The sequence below is a fragment of the Danio rerio genome, chromosome 9, assembly GCF_052040795.2.
Source record: "Danio rerio strain M-AB ecotype USA chromosome 9, GRCz13ab, whole genome shotgun sequence".
NCBI lineage: Eukaryota > Metazoa > Chordata > Actinopteri > Cypriniformes > Danionidae > Danio > Danio rerio.
Window position 1 is genome coordinate 58,598,223 of NC_141029.1, and position 16,282 is coordinate 58,614,504.

The window sequence follows — 16,282 nt, forward strand, 5'->3', positions numbered from 1 at the left end:
TGATACATCGATATTTTTGCACAGCCCTAGTAATTATTCATTCATTCATTCATTCATTCATTTTCTTGTCAGCTTAGTCCCTTTTTTAATCCGGGGTCGCCACAGCGGAATGAACCGCCAACTTATCCAGCAAGTTTTTACACAGCAGATTTCTTTCCAGCCGCAGCCCATCTCTGGGAATCTAGTAATTATACACTATTAAAATTATTAAATGATCCATTAATTGTATTTATTAATGTCCCCCCCTACTTTAGCCCTAAACCCAACCCTCACAGTACTGTAAAATATTATTGGTGTGCAGTATACATACGGGGCGAAGCAGTGGCGCAGTAGGTAGTGCTGTCGCCTCACAACAATAAGGTTGCTGGTTCGAGCCTCAGCTGGGTCAGTTGGCGTTTCTGTGTGGAGTTTGCATGTTCTCCCTGCACTCGCGTGGGTTTCCTCCGGGTGCTCCGGTTTCCCCCACAGTCCAAACACATGCTCTACAGGTGAATTGGGTAGGCTAAATTGTCCATAGTGTATGAGTGTGTGTGAGTGAATGTGTGTGTAGATGTTTCCCAGAGATGGGTTGCAGCTGTAAGGGCATCCGCTGCGTAAAAACTTGCTGGATAAGTTGGCGGTTCATTCCACTGTGGCGACCCTGTATTAATGAAGGGGCTAAGCCGAAAAGAAAATGAATGAATGATTGAGTATACATATGCTATATTTATGTTAGTATCCACAGCTGTATCCCTTCTGAGATCACGAGGCGCACCACACTGCCTTTTTTTTGTTGACGAGAAATAAAGATGTGTGCTGTCCTTTTTATGTTGCTAGGCAACCACTGAATCAAGATGTGTATCATTTAATCATACTTGTTCGGTGTGATCAAAGCCTTAAAGTCCGCATGAACTGGAAGCTGAAACCATTTTTTTCTGTATTAGACGCAGTTCCTAAAGATACTAAATATCAAGTGAGCAAACAGTGGGCGTGGCTTGATTGTTCTACTGTGAGCTGATTGGATGTAGTAAAGTAGGCGTTTCATTTAGAGACATGTGGAAAAGGGTTTGGGGAGAGTTATTACAGCCTAGCAGACTCCTCCTCCTCACCATTACTGTCTGTTATCAAAACTGACAGCTGGAGGGGCGTGGTTACGTGTGTTAGCCCCGCCCATTACCTCAGACAAAGGAAATCTGAGAATTTATCTGAAAACAAACAGGAAGTGCATTTCCAGATGTTAATGAAAGATTACAAGGGCGAACTATTGTTTTTGTTCTCAACCACATGCACAGATGCACAAAACTAGCAATGTGAGCTGACCGAATCAAAACCCCCACAGTCCAAACACATGCGGTACAGGTGAACTGGGTAGGCCGTCGTAGTGTATGAGTGTAAATGAGCGTGTATAGATGTTTCCCAGAGATGGGTTGCAGCTGAAAGGGCATCCGCTGCGTAAACAACATATGCTGGATAAGTTGGCGGTTCATTGCACTGTGGCGAACTCAGATTAATAAAGGGACTAAGCCGAAAAACAAGTGAATGAAGTTCCTCAAATGCTGTGTGTTAATGAGCAGTGAATGAGAGTGTGCTGATCTCACTGTTAGTTCTGCTCAGTTTCACACACACACACACACACACACATAGGCACACACACACACACCAAATACCAGATGAAGACACATGATTCATAAATGATGAATAAAGCACACACATACACAGGCTGATGCCAACAACACACTCAGAGAAGCACAGACTATTTAAAAACTGACTGCACACACACACACACACACACTCCAGCGATTGACTGATTTCTGTGCTGGAATTGTCCTGGTTTTCCATCATCAGGTGGATTATTAACGAGAGAGTGACTCTCTGAGGATTTAAAAGAGGAAAACATCAGCTTCATGATGAAGGGCAGAAGTACAGGAACACAGCAGAGTCTGGAGGATGAGAAACACTGCCCTCTGCTGACACACACACACACGCGCACACACAGCTGCGCTCACCCTGGCTGCTGGTTTTGCTGATGATGAGGCTGCTCAGGAAGCGTGTGTGCAGACAGGAGCTCTTGAACAGTGGACAGAGCCGCAAGCGGCCGCCGTCTCCTGATCCACGACACAGCTCTTCACACAGACGCCTCAGTGTGGAGGTCAGGAGGACATGCTGGAGGACACACACACACACACACGACACTGAGCTCAATTATAGGGATATTATAAACACAATTATTTTCAACACATGTCTAACATCATCTCTTTGGCATGTCGTGTCATGTCTCTAGTATGTTGTGTCTGTGGCTTGTCATGTCTTTGGCATGTCGTGTCTGTGGTGTGTCGTTTATGGTGTGTTGTGTCTGTGATGTGTTGTGTTGTGTTTATGGCATGTCGTGTCTGAGCCCTGTCATGTTTGTGGACTGGAATGTCTGTAGCATGTCTGTCAAGGCTTTGTGTCTGCGGCATGTGTGTTACCTGTGTGCTGCGCTCCAGATGCAGCAGACTGCAGTAGATGCAGCGCAGTATTGCTAACAGCAGCGGCGCCTCCATCACTGCAGCCTGATGATGAAGCTGCTCCACCAGCAGAGGCAGAACCTGGACACAGCAGCAGAGGCTGGTTAAGAGGATTCTAAGGGCCCATGCATTTTGGGGTTCCCCAGAGATGTTATTGGGGGACCCCACCACCCGGGCTTCACAGTTGTTATAGTGTCTGTGGCAGCCAGCGGTGCCCCTGCCCTAGTGTACATTATATCTTACTATAGCATTCTGCTCCGATCGCACCTGAGATAAGAACACTAGTCATAGGAGATTCAATAATCAAGAATTTCAGGAGCAGATCTACAATGACATACTGCTTTCCTCATGCAACAGTTTCTGATGTAAACAAAGAGCTTGAGGAAATTCTGAAAAAGCACAAGTCGGCAAAACGGATTATCATCCATGTGGGGAAGAATGATATTCGGAAAGAACAGTCAGAACTGCTCAAGAAAGATTTCTGTGAGCTCTTGGAAACAGCTGAAAGATTGAAGGTTCAGGCGTTCATAAGTGGACCACTCCCTGCAAGAGGGACAAATATGTTTTCACGGCTTCTTGGTCTAAATGTATGGCTACAGAAAACATGTAACAAGAAAGGACTGAATTTCATCGACAACTTCAATCTCTTCTGGAACCAAAGACAGCTGTTTACATCAGACGGCCTTCATCCAAACAAGCTTGGTGCAAAGGTGCTAAAGGACAATATTTTTTTCTCCCTCAATCATCCATCAGCTGTGTATGCCACTGAACTGAATTGCAAACACACACCTAGCAAATGTCCGGATGACCACAGGACCTCAAATCAGCTCCTGAGTGGACTTGTGGCTGACGAATCACCCAAGGACAGTGATAATGCCACACAGCCAAAACACCCAATGTTGATAGAGACACTATCAGTTGCCCTCTGCTCAACACAGGCAGACTGTGACGCATCAGAACAGCATCAAGTCTCGTCACTCAAAAATGATCCTCAGGAAAACATATTTCTGCAGACAGAATCTCCAGATGCACAGCCTCTGTCACCGGACACGTTCTCATTGTCACAATGTTCACCACTCTTGGGTTTTTCAAAAAAGATGGAGGAACTGGTGTGTGCTGGAACTAAACTTTCACACTCCATTGCCGCAAGCCCCCAGTTACCAACCAAAAAGCGGCCTGCTCCACAACCACCTATGAGCCCACCTGGAAGAGCCCTCCGATCACACCGCCAGGGCCCAAACAACAACGCCCCATCTTCAGCTGGTGAACACAAGAGCTCTCTGTGATGTGTCTCGGGGGCCTGCTTAGATAACAGTGTCTTTATCAAATGTTTTCAGAACAAGCAGGAACCCAGTGTGTCTATAGCTTTCTATAAGCAGATATGTGTTGTGTTAAGTGACAGAAAACCAAAGACTTCATCAGGCCGTTTAGCAAATCATTCAAATCTGGTGTCTATTAAATGTAGATCTGAGACTACTATAGAAAAAACAGCTAAAACTGTTAAGTTAGCGCTTTTAAACATCAGATCACTCAATAATAAGTCACTTTTAGTCAATGATTTTATCAACACAAATTGCCTTGATTTTATGCTTTTAACTGAAACTTGGCTAGATGACAGTTGTAGCGCAGCAGTTCTGAATGAAGCAGCTCCTTTAAACTTTGACTTTTTGAGTGTTTGCAGAGCTAATAGGAGAGGTGGAGGCATCGCTGCCCTGTTTAAAGATGTGTATGAGTGTAAACAAGTGTCATTTGGTGACTATCTGTCTTTTGAATATCTGAGTATAGCACTAAAAGGTGCTCCACGCATCTTACTGATCATTATCTACAGACCTCCAAAATATTCTCCAGCTTTTATTGAGGATTTTACAGAGCTGTTATCAATAGTAACCTCTGAATTTGATTATTTTAGTATTGCTGGGGATTTTAATATTCACATTGATAATCCAGAAATCAATGCTGTAAAAGAACTGATGACTGTTTTTAACACTTTTGATCTGACTCAGCATGTTCAAGGACCCACACACAATCGTGGACACACTCTTGATCTACTTATATCTAAGGGTTTACACATTTCATCAACTGTTGTTAAGGATGTGGCACTATCTGATCATTTCTGTATCTTTTTTGATATATTGATCACTCCAGCTATTAAAGACAGATCTGTCTCTGTCAGAAAGAGATGCATAAATGAGAACACCAGTGAGCAGTTTATGAAGACCATATCGCTAGCACCAAGTATATCTGCAGATTCTGTTGATTCTCTCCTTGATTTGTTCAATTCTAAAATTGAGAATGTCATAAATGACATCGCTCCTGTTAAAGTCAAGAAGATGACTGGCAGGCAAAAGGGATCTTGGACAAGGTCACCGAGAGTACAAATGATGAAAAGACAGTGCAGAAAAGCTGAGCGTATGTGGAGAAAGACGAAACTAGTAGTCCATTATAACATCTATAAAGACAGTCTTCATGCCTTTAATATGGAACTAAACACTGCTAGACAGACTTTCTTTTCAAGCCTTATAAACAGCAACTTAAATAATGCTCGTACACTCTTTGCAACGATAGAGAGACTCACAAACCCCCCCAGTCAGATTCCAAGTGAGCTCCTCTCTGAAAGCAAATGTAATGAGTTTGCTCATTTCTTCACTGATAAGATCAATAATATCAGAAAGGCAATCAGCTCATCCAATCAGCCAAGTTGTGTCGATATCAAACAAGCTCAACCACAACTTAAGAAATCAGACATTATGTCTGATTTCATGGCAATTAAAAGCAAAATCTTAGAAGAGACTGTGCAAGTTATGAAAACATCAACCTGCAGTCTTGACACGCTCCCCACATCATTCTTCAAAACGGTGTTTACCTGTTTAGAAATGGATCTTCTAAAAGTGGTAAATGCTTCATTTCTATCAGGGATTTTTCCAACCTCACTTAAAACTGCAGTTGTTAAACCCCTCTTGAAGAAGAGCAACCTGGATAACACCCTATTGAGCAATTACAGGCCAATCTCAAATCTCCCTTTCATTGGCAAAATCATTGAAAAAGTTGTTTTTAACCAGGTCAACAAGTTCTTAAACTTCAGGGGGTGTTTAGACAATTTTCAATCGGGGTTCAGAGCACATCACAGTACAGAGAGCGCTCTTATAAAGATAATCAATGATATACGTCTAAACACAGATTCAGGTAAAATAACAGTGCTGGTATTGCTGGATCTCAGTGCTGCATTTGACACTGTCGATCACAGCATACTTCTGGATAGGCTGGAAAACTGGGTTGGGCTATCTGGCACGGTCCTCAAATGGTTTAGATCTTACCTAGAAGGTAGAGGTTACCATGTCAGTATAGGTGACCATAGGTCGAGGTGGACACCCATGACGTGTGGAGTCCCACAAGGCTCGATTCTGGCACCTCTCCTGTTCAACCTTTACATGCTTCCTCTGAGCCAAATAATGAGAAAGAACCAAATCTCCTACCACAGCTATGCTGATGACACTCAGATCTACCTAGCCTTACAGCCTAATGACTACAGCCCCATTGACACCCTCTGCCAGTGCATCGATGAAGTGAGCAATTGGATGTGCCAAAACTTTCTTCAGTTAAACAAAGAGAAAACTGAAATTATTGTGTTTGGAAACAAAGATGAGGTTCTCAAGGTAAATGCGTACCTTGGCACTAAAGGTCAAATGACAAAAAATAAGGTCAAGAATCTTGGTGTGACTCTGGAGTCAGATCTGAGTTTCAACAGTCATGTCAAAGCAGTCAGTAAATCAGCATACTATCATCTCAAAAACATAGCAAGAATCAGATGCTTTGTTTCTAGTGAAGATTTAGAGAAACTTGTTCATGCTTTTATCAGCAGCAGGGTGGATTACTGTAATGGACTCCTCACTGGTCTTCCTAAAAAGACAGTCAGACAGTTGCAGCTCATCCAGAACGCTGCAGCCAGAATTCTAACCAGAACCAGAAAATCAGAGCACATCACACCTGTCCTCAGGTCTTTACACTGGCTGCCAGTTACATTCAGAATAGATTTTAAAGTATTATTACTGGTCTATAAATCACTAAATGGCCTAGGACCTAAATACATATCAGATATGCTCACTGAATACAAACCTAACAGATCACTCAGATCTTTAGGATCATATAAACTAGAAGTTCCAAGAGTTCAGTCAAAGCAGGGTGAATCGGCTTTTAGCCACTATGCCCCTCGCTGCTGGAATCAGCTTCCAGAAATGATCAGATGTGCTCCAACATTAGGCACATTCAAATCAAGACTGAAAACACATCTGTTTAGCTGTGCCTTTACTGAATGAGCACTGTGCTGCGTCCGACAGATTGCACTATCATGTTTTTCTCTTCTTCTTCATTCTTTATATCACATTTTACCTGTTTTTATGTTTTGTTTTGTTTTTATGCATTTTTATTATTTGTTTTTATTTTTATTTTACTTGTTTCTTTTATTCTTCTTTATGTAAAGCACTTTGAATTGCCATTGTGTATGAAATGTGCTATATAAATAAACTTGCCTTGCCTTGCCTTGCCTATACATTCTTTCTTTCACACGCGCACACACACACACACACACACACACACACACACACACACACACACACACACACACAGAGCAGCTGAACTGTGTACATTGATGAAGAGCAGAAGTTTCCACATCAGTAATCAGAAATCAACCACAACATTTACAGTGTAATGCCATCAGTCACAATCACTGCAACCAGCACTGCGCGTGTGTGTGTGTTAATCAGGGTTAATGCTAGTAAATAAAGCCCAGCTGTTCCCTGTTGCTGTCAGCTCATTACAGCACTGAACACAACTCCTCCAGTTAATAACAGTGCTGTATGGAGGCATGTCAGATATGAGGATCAGCTGTAGAGGCCAAACGAGTGTTAGATGAAGAACAGCACTGATATCCACAGATCTACTCTCACTGTTCACGGTTCAATCACTGTGTCACAAGGCTGATCAGTGTATGATTATGGGCTTTAATAGGCTTGATGTGATCTGAACATGCTTTCATGAAATCCAGTGAGTGTGTGTACAAGTATGTGTGTGTGAGTATGTTTGTGTGCGAGTGTCTTTGTGTACGTACGCATGCATGTATGTACAAGTACGTATGTGTTCACAGATGTGTGTTCATATGCGTGTATACATGCATGTACATTTGTATATACACTCAACGGCCACTTTATTAGGTACACCTTGCTAGTACCAGGTTGGATTTCACCTGCTGGAAGTAGCCATCAGAAGATGGAGACACTGTGCTCATAAAGGGATGGACATGGTCAGCAGCAATACTCAGGTAGGCTGTGGCGTTGATGCTCAATTGGTACTAATGGACCCAAAGAAAATCTCCCCCACACCATTACACCACCACCACCAGCCTGAACCGCTGACACAAGGCAGGATGATCCATGCTTTCATGTTGTTGAGGCCAAATTGTGAGCCGAGCATCCGAATGTGTCAGCAGAAATGGAGACTCATCAGAGCAGCAACGTTTCTCCAATCTTCTATTGTCCAGTTTTGGTGAGTCTGTGTGAATTGTAGCCTCAGTTTCCTGTTCTTAGCTGACAGGAGCGGCACCCGGTGTGCTCTTCTGCTGCTGTAGCCCATCCGCCTCAAGGTTGGCCGTGTTGTGTGTTCAGAGATGCTCTTCTGCAGAGCTCGGTTGTAACGAGTGCTTATTTGAGTTACTGTTGCCTTTCTATCAGCTGGAACCAGTCTGGCCATTCTCCTCTGACCTCTGACCTCATCAACAAGGCATTTGCGCCCACAGAACTGCCGCTCACTGGATATTTCCTCTTTGTTGGAGCATTCTCTGTAAAGCCTAGAGATGGTTGTGCGTGAAAATCCCAGTAGATCAGCAGTTTCTGAAATACTCAGAGCAGCCTGTCTGGCAGCAACAATCATGCCACGTTCAAAGTCTCTTAAATCCCCTTTCTTCCCCATTCTGATGCTCGCTCTGACCTGCAGCAGATCCTCTTGACCATGTCTACATGCCTAAATGCAGTGAGCTGCTGCCCTGTGATTGACTGATTAGACATTTGCGTTAACAAGCAGTTGGACAGGTGTACCTAATAAAGTGGCCGGTGAGAGTATATATTTTTATATATGTGTGTGTACGCGTATGTATGTGTCTGTTTGTGTGTGCATATATATGTGTGTGTGTGACAGACCTTTGTGCATCTGTCCTGCAGTGATGTTGGTGGAGCAGCTCTGATCTTCAGTTCGTCTCTGTTCTCCATCAATGAAGCATCAACAACCCAATCCAGCAGCACCGGCAGCAGCTTTACTGACACTCTGAGAGGCTGACACACACACACACACACTTCATTAGTCTTCATTACACACACAGACTGCACTATGAATACTTCCAGTAACAGTAGAGCCTCAACCTGTGATCAAACAGCGGACAACGGACAACACACACACACACACACACACCTGAGGTGCTGCTTTATCTGACTGGGGTTTTTCTGCTCTGCAGGGTTTGGGAGCCACAGTTTCTCTGACTCTGTGTGTATTGAAGGACTCGTACTTCCTCTGTACAAACACACATACACACACACACACACAGGCATGCAACACACAAACACATGTGCATATTTGCACACACAATCACAGACAAACAAACATGCATGCATGCACACACAAAGGCAAACACACAAACAACCACACATCAAAACAAACAGACACACACAACCACACATGCAGGAGCACAATCACACACATAATTCACAAACTCACACGTATATGCACACATAAACACACACACACACACACACACACACACACACACAGTAATATTAAAACACCTGTACAGTTTCACAGTATCTTTTAGTCATATTTACACACACAATATTCCATGTGTTTTAATGTATTTTAATCATATAAATCTAAACAATATGCTGATTAGCAGAAGAGAACTCCATCTAAAACCTCTTTAATAGCAGAGTAACCCAATGCACTGGATTCATTCATTTATTCATTCATTTTATGACTGACTGATTGACTGATTGATTGATTGATTGATTGATTGATTGATTGATTGATTGATTGATTGATTGATTGATTTGTCTGACCTGCAGGTTCTCCAGTCGGGCCTGAACCCTCCGCGATTGGCCCTCCAGCTTGCGGTTCTGCTCACTGACCTCATGAAGCTGCACAAACGAGCTGTCGTTAATCATCACACACACACACACACACACACACACACACTCTACATACAGAACAGCTAGAGCTGCAGGATATGTGCTTTCAGCTTTGGTATCGTAACGTGAGCATTCACAATAGTCACAGGGCAGGATCTACAATATCCAGTTGAGTTCATAGCTGAGCAGGAGTTGTAACCATAACACGGTACAAACATATAACTTGCATGTGTTTTAAGGACTGTGACTGCTTGAGAAATTCAGAAGAGCCTTCAGATTTATTATAGAGTAACGTTTTGATAGAGTAATTAATATGATGAAGACTATAGTGTTATTTTACATTCGCTTATTCAATTTCTACAGTTTAACAAAGTGACTTTAACTGACATTTTATTAGTTTAAAATAATATAGTGTATAAGAAATATTATCTAGAGCAGGGGTCTCAAACTCAATTTACCTGGGGGCCGCAGGAGGCAAAGTCTGGGTGAGGCTGGGCCGCATAAGGGATTTCACAAAAAAAAAAGTCCTCAAATGTCATTATTAACAGTTTTAATTATTTCTTCTGAACATGAAGTGTCCTGAACATTAATAGAACATTGAAGATTATGAACAGTTCTTCTGAACATGGCATCTTTTGCCTACTCCTTGCTGCCAGAGACTTGACAGCGCTTCTCACAAATCTGAACCACATTTGGCTTTAGAGCGGAAGCAGTTGAGACCCTCAGTATGGCTTGAAGATGATCATCATTAAGTCTAGACCTGTACTTTGACTTATTGAAGTCCTAGGGAAAAAAGTGGGGGAACTCACTCAACTTCCATTCCCTCACCTAAAAAAAAGGCGTATATACAGTATGTATAAATAAAACACCCCCACCCCACTCCAGTCACATCAGTCTGTACCAGTCTGTATCTACCTATAATATCAATATATATAAGATGCAGGGCAGGCACGTGCACACATAGGGCTCAACCTGTGCAGAGCACATGCCCTTTTTAGTCTTGCATAGAAAGCGCCCTTCCAAAATGATCAAAAGTGCCCCCGCGACGCGGCACACCCTCGGTCCCGCCCTTCAGTAGGCGCGCGATAACACCGCTCTTGAGTACGCGCATGACAACACAGCTGATCAGAACGCGCGCGACAACACGCATTGAGTGACAAGTGCGCTGTGTACGGATAGAATCAGCGGAGCGGGGAGCGCTTTCTCTCCCCGCTCCGCTGATTCTGTCAGAGTACAGCGGTCGGCGCGGGCCACAAAATATTGCACTGAGGGCCGCAAATGGCCCGCGGGCCGCGAGTTTGAGACCCCTGATTTAGAGGACTAAATGTGTAAACAAAAAGAAAACGTGCTGCAGTTTATTACAAAGTTTCTGTGGCGTGATATACAAGAAAGATCAAGATCCCATAATGCAATTCAGAAGCATAAATAATTGGTAAGAAATAAAAAGATGAGTCAGTAAATATGGAAAATGGCTAAATTACGGATATTATTTACAGTGAAGCTTACTTTTAGATTCCACACACACATCACATTTGAAGCATAAATGGTCTTTTCACATTTATTTTTCAACCACTGGAATGCACATATACATATATATATATAGACATATATTAAAAATAATTCATACACTTGAACAAAAGTTCATATATATATATATATATGGCATACTGTAATCAAGAGTTGTCACTGAGATTGAAAGGTTTGTGTGATGGATTAAATGCATTTAAAGCTAAACTAAATGATTAAGGCCTGGTAAATTTTAAAGTGATCTCAGAATGTTGAAGCCTGGCATTTTAAAAGAGTCCTTAAGGGCATGAGAGCGTCTGAAGATGAAGAAAGCTCAGTATCAGAGATCTCACTGATCTCTATTTGATCTCGCTTTTATTATTCCTCTTCTGTATGTTTAAAGTGCAGCTAGAGCTGGCGAATGGCTGTAAATAAATAAAAATGAGCCTCATCCAGCTTCTACTTTTAGAATATTCAGATTGTTGTATTTGCTTTTAAACGTATAACAGAGTAAGTCATTAAAGCATTTTTGCATATAGTGATAACACTGTATAGCTGGAAAACGCTTATAGATATGTTCAAATGCATGCTTCTAGTAACATTAAAATTGCAATTCTGTCATGATTTATTTATGTGAAGCTGCTTTGACACAATCTACATTGTAAAAGCGCTATACAAATAAAGCTGAATTGAATTGAATTGAAAATGATTTACTGTATTTATTTAGTGTAATTTTAAACCTTCATGTTGTTCCAGACCTCTATGATATTCTTCTACTAAACATACAAAAAATATGGTTTAAGGAAAATCTACATCCTTGTATAAATCAATTGTTAAACTGATCTTTATTAACTTCCATTGTATAAAACATGGCAACACGGAGGCTCAGTGGTCAGCGCTGTGGCCTCACAGCAAGAAGTTCTCTAATTTGAGTCTCGGCTGGGTCAGTTGGTGTTTCTGTGTGGAGTTTGCATGTTCTCCCCGTGTTGGCGTGGGTTTCCTCCGGGTGCTCCGGTTTCCCCCACAGTCCAAACACATGCACTATAGGGGAATTTGTTAAGCTAAATTGTGCTTAATGTATGTGTGTGAGTGTGTATGGATGTTTCCCAGTGTTGGGATATGCTGGATAAGTTGGGGGTTCATTCCGCTGTGGCGACCCTGGATTATTAAAGGAACTAAGCCACACTGTTTATTTCATTTCTTTAATCTTTGCTCTGATGTATTCATCAATGCTTAAATTTAGCTTTATTTTAAAATGCAAATAACTCCATCCCCTCAAGAATCATCCCAATCAACCTAAAATAAGGAAGTCTTGCCATAGAAAGAAATCTGGTTAAATTGTATTCATATCGCAATATTTAATCGCAGAAAAACAAAATACTGAAGCGTCAGATTTTTTCAATGTCGCGAGCACAACCACACACAACTGTTCACAGACAGATAAACCAAGAGCTGCTGACTGTAGGCTGTTTATGGTCCACCAAGAGTCAAAAAAAGGAAAATACAATCGATTAATGAGAACAAAAACCTTTACATTATCTGTTTTACACAATTACAGACATTAAAGAGAGCTGTTCTGCCCCTTTTACAATCTGCAAATGCGTCTCTGCTGTGACTCTCGATTGTGAGTTTGAGCTGAGAATACACACTGATAATGCTCTCACGCTCTCTGAAACTGACCCTTTCAGGCTTTGATCTAACTGTGGCATTTTGGTGACTGTCGCTTTAAATGCTAATAAGACTGTTCTCTTTTCAGAAGAGGGTGGAGCTACAGGCGGCTGTGCGTCAGCATAGTGACAGGTTGAAAAGAGGACTAACACTGAAGTTATACCATTATCAATAATTTGTGTTCCTGTGAGATGATGGCAGATCTCTCACCTGTCTCCTCATGGAGTCGTTCAGATCCTTCATGGAGTGAAAGCTGGCCTTCATCCTCTTGATCTCCTTGGTTTTCTGCTTCAGAGCCGCTTCCAACTCACTCGTCTCCTGCTGATATTGCTGTACGTCAACAAGAAAATAAATAAAGTATGTTTCTGGGAGCCTTCCCTCGATGTTATGGGTAGTAATGTTCTAGTCAAGCTGACAGAATATTGTCTCAACAGCACGTCCCCACAGAGATACATGTTCCACCTACTCACTACAGTAATTACTTATGTATGAAGACATGCAGTTCACCCTGAACCTAACCCTGATCATGGAGTCAGCACAGGTGGTTAATTATTACCACTCAGCATTTCATTCAACAGAAAACACTGCAACAACAGAACATCAAATAAACATCTGCTGGATCTTAGCAATAAGATAACACTACACAAATAACACTGCAGGCTGTAGCTGCACGTGTGTGTGTGTGTGTGTGTGTGTGTGTGTGTGTGTGTGTGTGTGTGTGTGATGCTGGACCTGCTGCAGTGTGTGTACGCGTCTCAGCAGCTCGTCCTCCTCTCCTCTGCGTGTGTGTGCGCTGTGCTGCTGCTGCAGGAGTGTGTTCTCTCTGTGCTGAAGATCACGCTCGCGCTCACACAGCTCTGCTGCCCACGCCTGCTGACTGACCCGCTCCGCCTGCACACACACACACACACAATAGATCTCACACACTCACAGAAACACATCAGCACACACAGCAACAAACACACGTGTAATCATGACAGAACAGCTCAGCGTGGAGACTCCTGCAGGTGTGTGTACGAGTGTGTTTGACCTGCAGCTTCTCGTAAATGTTCAGCATCTCCTGATAGACGTGCACTGCTGCCGCGCCGCTGGACACACTCTGGGCTCGATCCAGCTCCTGCCTCCTCCTGCTGGTCAACCCTGACGGACTGCAGGAACGGCCCAGATCAGAGGGTAGAGTCACATCTGAAGCACACACACCAGCAGGATTCAGTAACACACACTCTGAGCACCAGCAGAGAGAGATTGATCTGTTCATCTGACCCGTCTCTGTGCTGAATATGTGAACCCAACTGAACCAAACCTGATTCTGTGTGAACCAAATTGAATTTAACCAAATTGAACCAGTTTCTGTGCAGATTATGTGAACCAAACTGAACTAAAGTGAACTGAACCTGATTCTGAGCAGAATATGTGAACCAAACTCAACTGAACTGAATCTGATTCAGCGCAGAATGTGTGAACTGAACTGAAATTAACTGAACCTGTCTCTGTGCAAAATGTCAAAACAATTTGAAGTCACCTGAACTGAGCCTAATTCTCTGCAGAATATGTGAACTGAACTAAAGGGAATTTGATTTGGTGCAGAATATGTGAACTGAACTGAACTAAGCCTGATTCTCTGAAGAATATGTGAACTGAACTGAACTAAACTGAATCGGATTCTCTGCAGAATATGTGAACTGAACTGAACTAAACTGAATCGGATTCTCTGCAGAATATGTGAACTGAACTGAACTAAACTGAATCGGATTCTCTGCAGAATATGTGAACTGAACTGAACTAAACTGAATCGGATTCTCTGCAGAATATGTGAACTGAACTAAATCTGATTTTGTGCAAATACTGTATGTGAACTGAACTGTCTTAAATCTGTCTTAAAGCTGTGCATGCTGGTTATAAATGTTGTCTGCAGACTGTACGTGACCGTGACATGTGACATCAAAAGCACGGCGACAGCGCTCCGAGATCAGACGACTGATTCAGCCGGTGCAGCATCTGAAGAGCGACTGCTGGAGCTGCGATGACGACACTGATATTACACGATTGGCCGAGTTCACCGCATGACAACAACCACATGTGTTTCAGGCTTATTATTGGACAGATTCCGTCTCACAAATTACAAAACAAACAATGAACTTTTGATCCCCTCAGTATCCTGAACACATCATGCTTATTAAGAGAGATCGCATATTTTACAGCAGCAGCATCTTTTGTTCAGTAATCTGGCTAGATTGTCTGCACAGGTTTATTCTGCCTATTTATAGAGATGATTTACTGTATTCAGCTCCATGAACGATTTAAATGATATATTTTAGTAAATAACCTAAATATGAACTCAAATTAGTCTTACAGACATGTAATAAAATAATTATCATCACTGATCCTGACACTCCTATAAAGATTTCTTAACAAATTAAGTTTAAAAAATATTTTATTAAATATAAAAATATGTAATTATAAAATATTGTATTTCCTGTCAAGCCGTTCATGCAGAAATGTTAAAAGTGACACAGATGTACCTGCTCTTTCTGGGAAACTTCCACTTAAAGTGTTGCTCATTTATTTTGGCCTTTTTGTTTAATATTTTTAGATTAAAATCCTTTTTTAAAAATGCTTTTATTATTTAAAATAATCCTATTTGTGGATATTTATTTCCTTTTTACGTGCTCTCTCGTTTTCCCCTTATTTCTTTTGTGTTTGTTATATAGGCTACTGAAATTTAATTAATAATTCCCTTATTGTTTAGAAATGAACTATAGTTTGTAGAGACTGTATTCTGTTTTATTTGTGCTGTAAATCTTTTGTTGTTATTGCAATAAATAAACAAATAAATAAATGATCACACAATGTGATCGGTCATGAGAGCCCTGAAGTTTGCGGCTTGACGGCTCCATTTTCCACTCCGCACCCGGCTAATCTCATTGATCACCGGCTGCAGCCGTGCTTCATGTCGAACTCACCTAACGTGAACCTGATTCTGTGCAGCATGTGTGAACTGAAGTGAACTGAACCTGTCTCTGTGCAGAATATGTTGGTTTGCTCTGGAAAATCCTCTTCTTCATCAGTTCTCTGGTCTTCAGCGCTGTCGGGTCTACAGGAATGCAAGCAGACAGCTGTAAAATCACCACAATAACACTAACTATAGAGGAACTACAGCAGAACTCTGACCTCTGAGGATGCTCATAGAGAGTCCTGTAGACCTGCCGGAGCGCTGTTTGATGATCTGTCCTCTGTCTGAGTGTCTGACTCGTCACTGCAGATCAAACATCATCATCCTCCTCATCCTCATCATCATTATCATCAGAAATATAATCAACAGCGCTACTGACCTGCAGCTCCTTCATCAGCTGATGACAGCGCACACACATCTGCAAACTGCATACCACCATAACACAAACATCAAATGCACAGAAAACACTGAAATCATACATACAGCATACAGAACGTAAATTACAT

General features: G+C 42.0%; 1 protein-coding gene across 3 annotated transcripts in view; it reads right to left on the bottom strand.

Annotated features, from left to right (window-relative positions):
- The window catches only part of ccdc138 (coiled-coil domain containing 138), a 41,072-nt gene that overhangs the window by 8,125 nt on the left and 16,665 nt on the right, over positions 1 to 16,282 (bottom strand). For 2 of the 3 annotated variants that reach the window (XM_087268529.1, XM_087268527.1), the window contains exons 2-12: positions 16,156 to 16,201; positions 15,995 to 16,079; positions 15,838 to 15,917; positions 13,854 to 14,008; positions 13,556 to 13,714; positions 13,034 to 13,153; positions 9,581 to 9,658; positions 8,943 to 9,041; positions 8,675 to 8,806; positions 2,448 to 2,567; positions 1,986 to 2,142 (exon numbers count right to left, since the gene is read on the bottom strand). In XM_087268529.1, the coding sequence (XP_087124655.1) occupies positions 1,986 to 2,142; positions 2,448 to 2,567; positions 8,675 to 8,806; positions 8,943 to 9,041; positions 9,581 to 9,658; positions 13,034 to 13,153; positions 13,556 to 13,714; positions 13,854 to 13,880 (892 nt within the window). In that variant the 5' untranslated portion in view covers positions 13,881 to 14,008; positions 15,838 to 15,917; positions 15,995 to 16,079; positions 16,156 to 16,201. Of the gene's footprint in view, positions 1 to 1,985; positions 2,143 to 2,447; positions 2,568 to 8,674; positions 8,807 to 8,942; positions 9,042 to 9,580; positions 9,659 to 13,033; positions 13,154 to 13,555; positions 13,715 to 13,853; positions 14,009 to 15,837; positions 15,918 to 15,994; positions 16,080 to 16,155; positions 16,244 to 16,282 lie in introns of all 3 variants that reach the window. The other variant, XM_087268528.1, reaches the window with a different exon arrangement.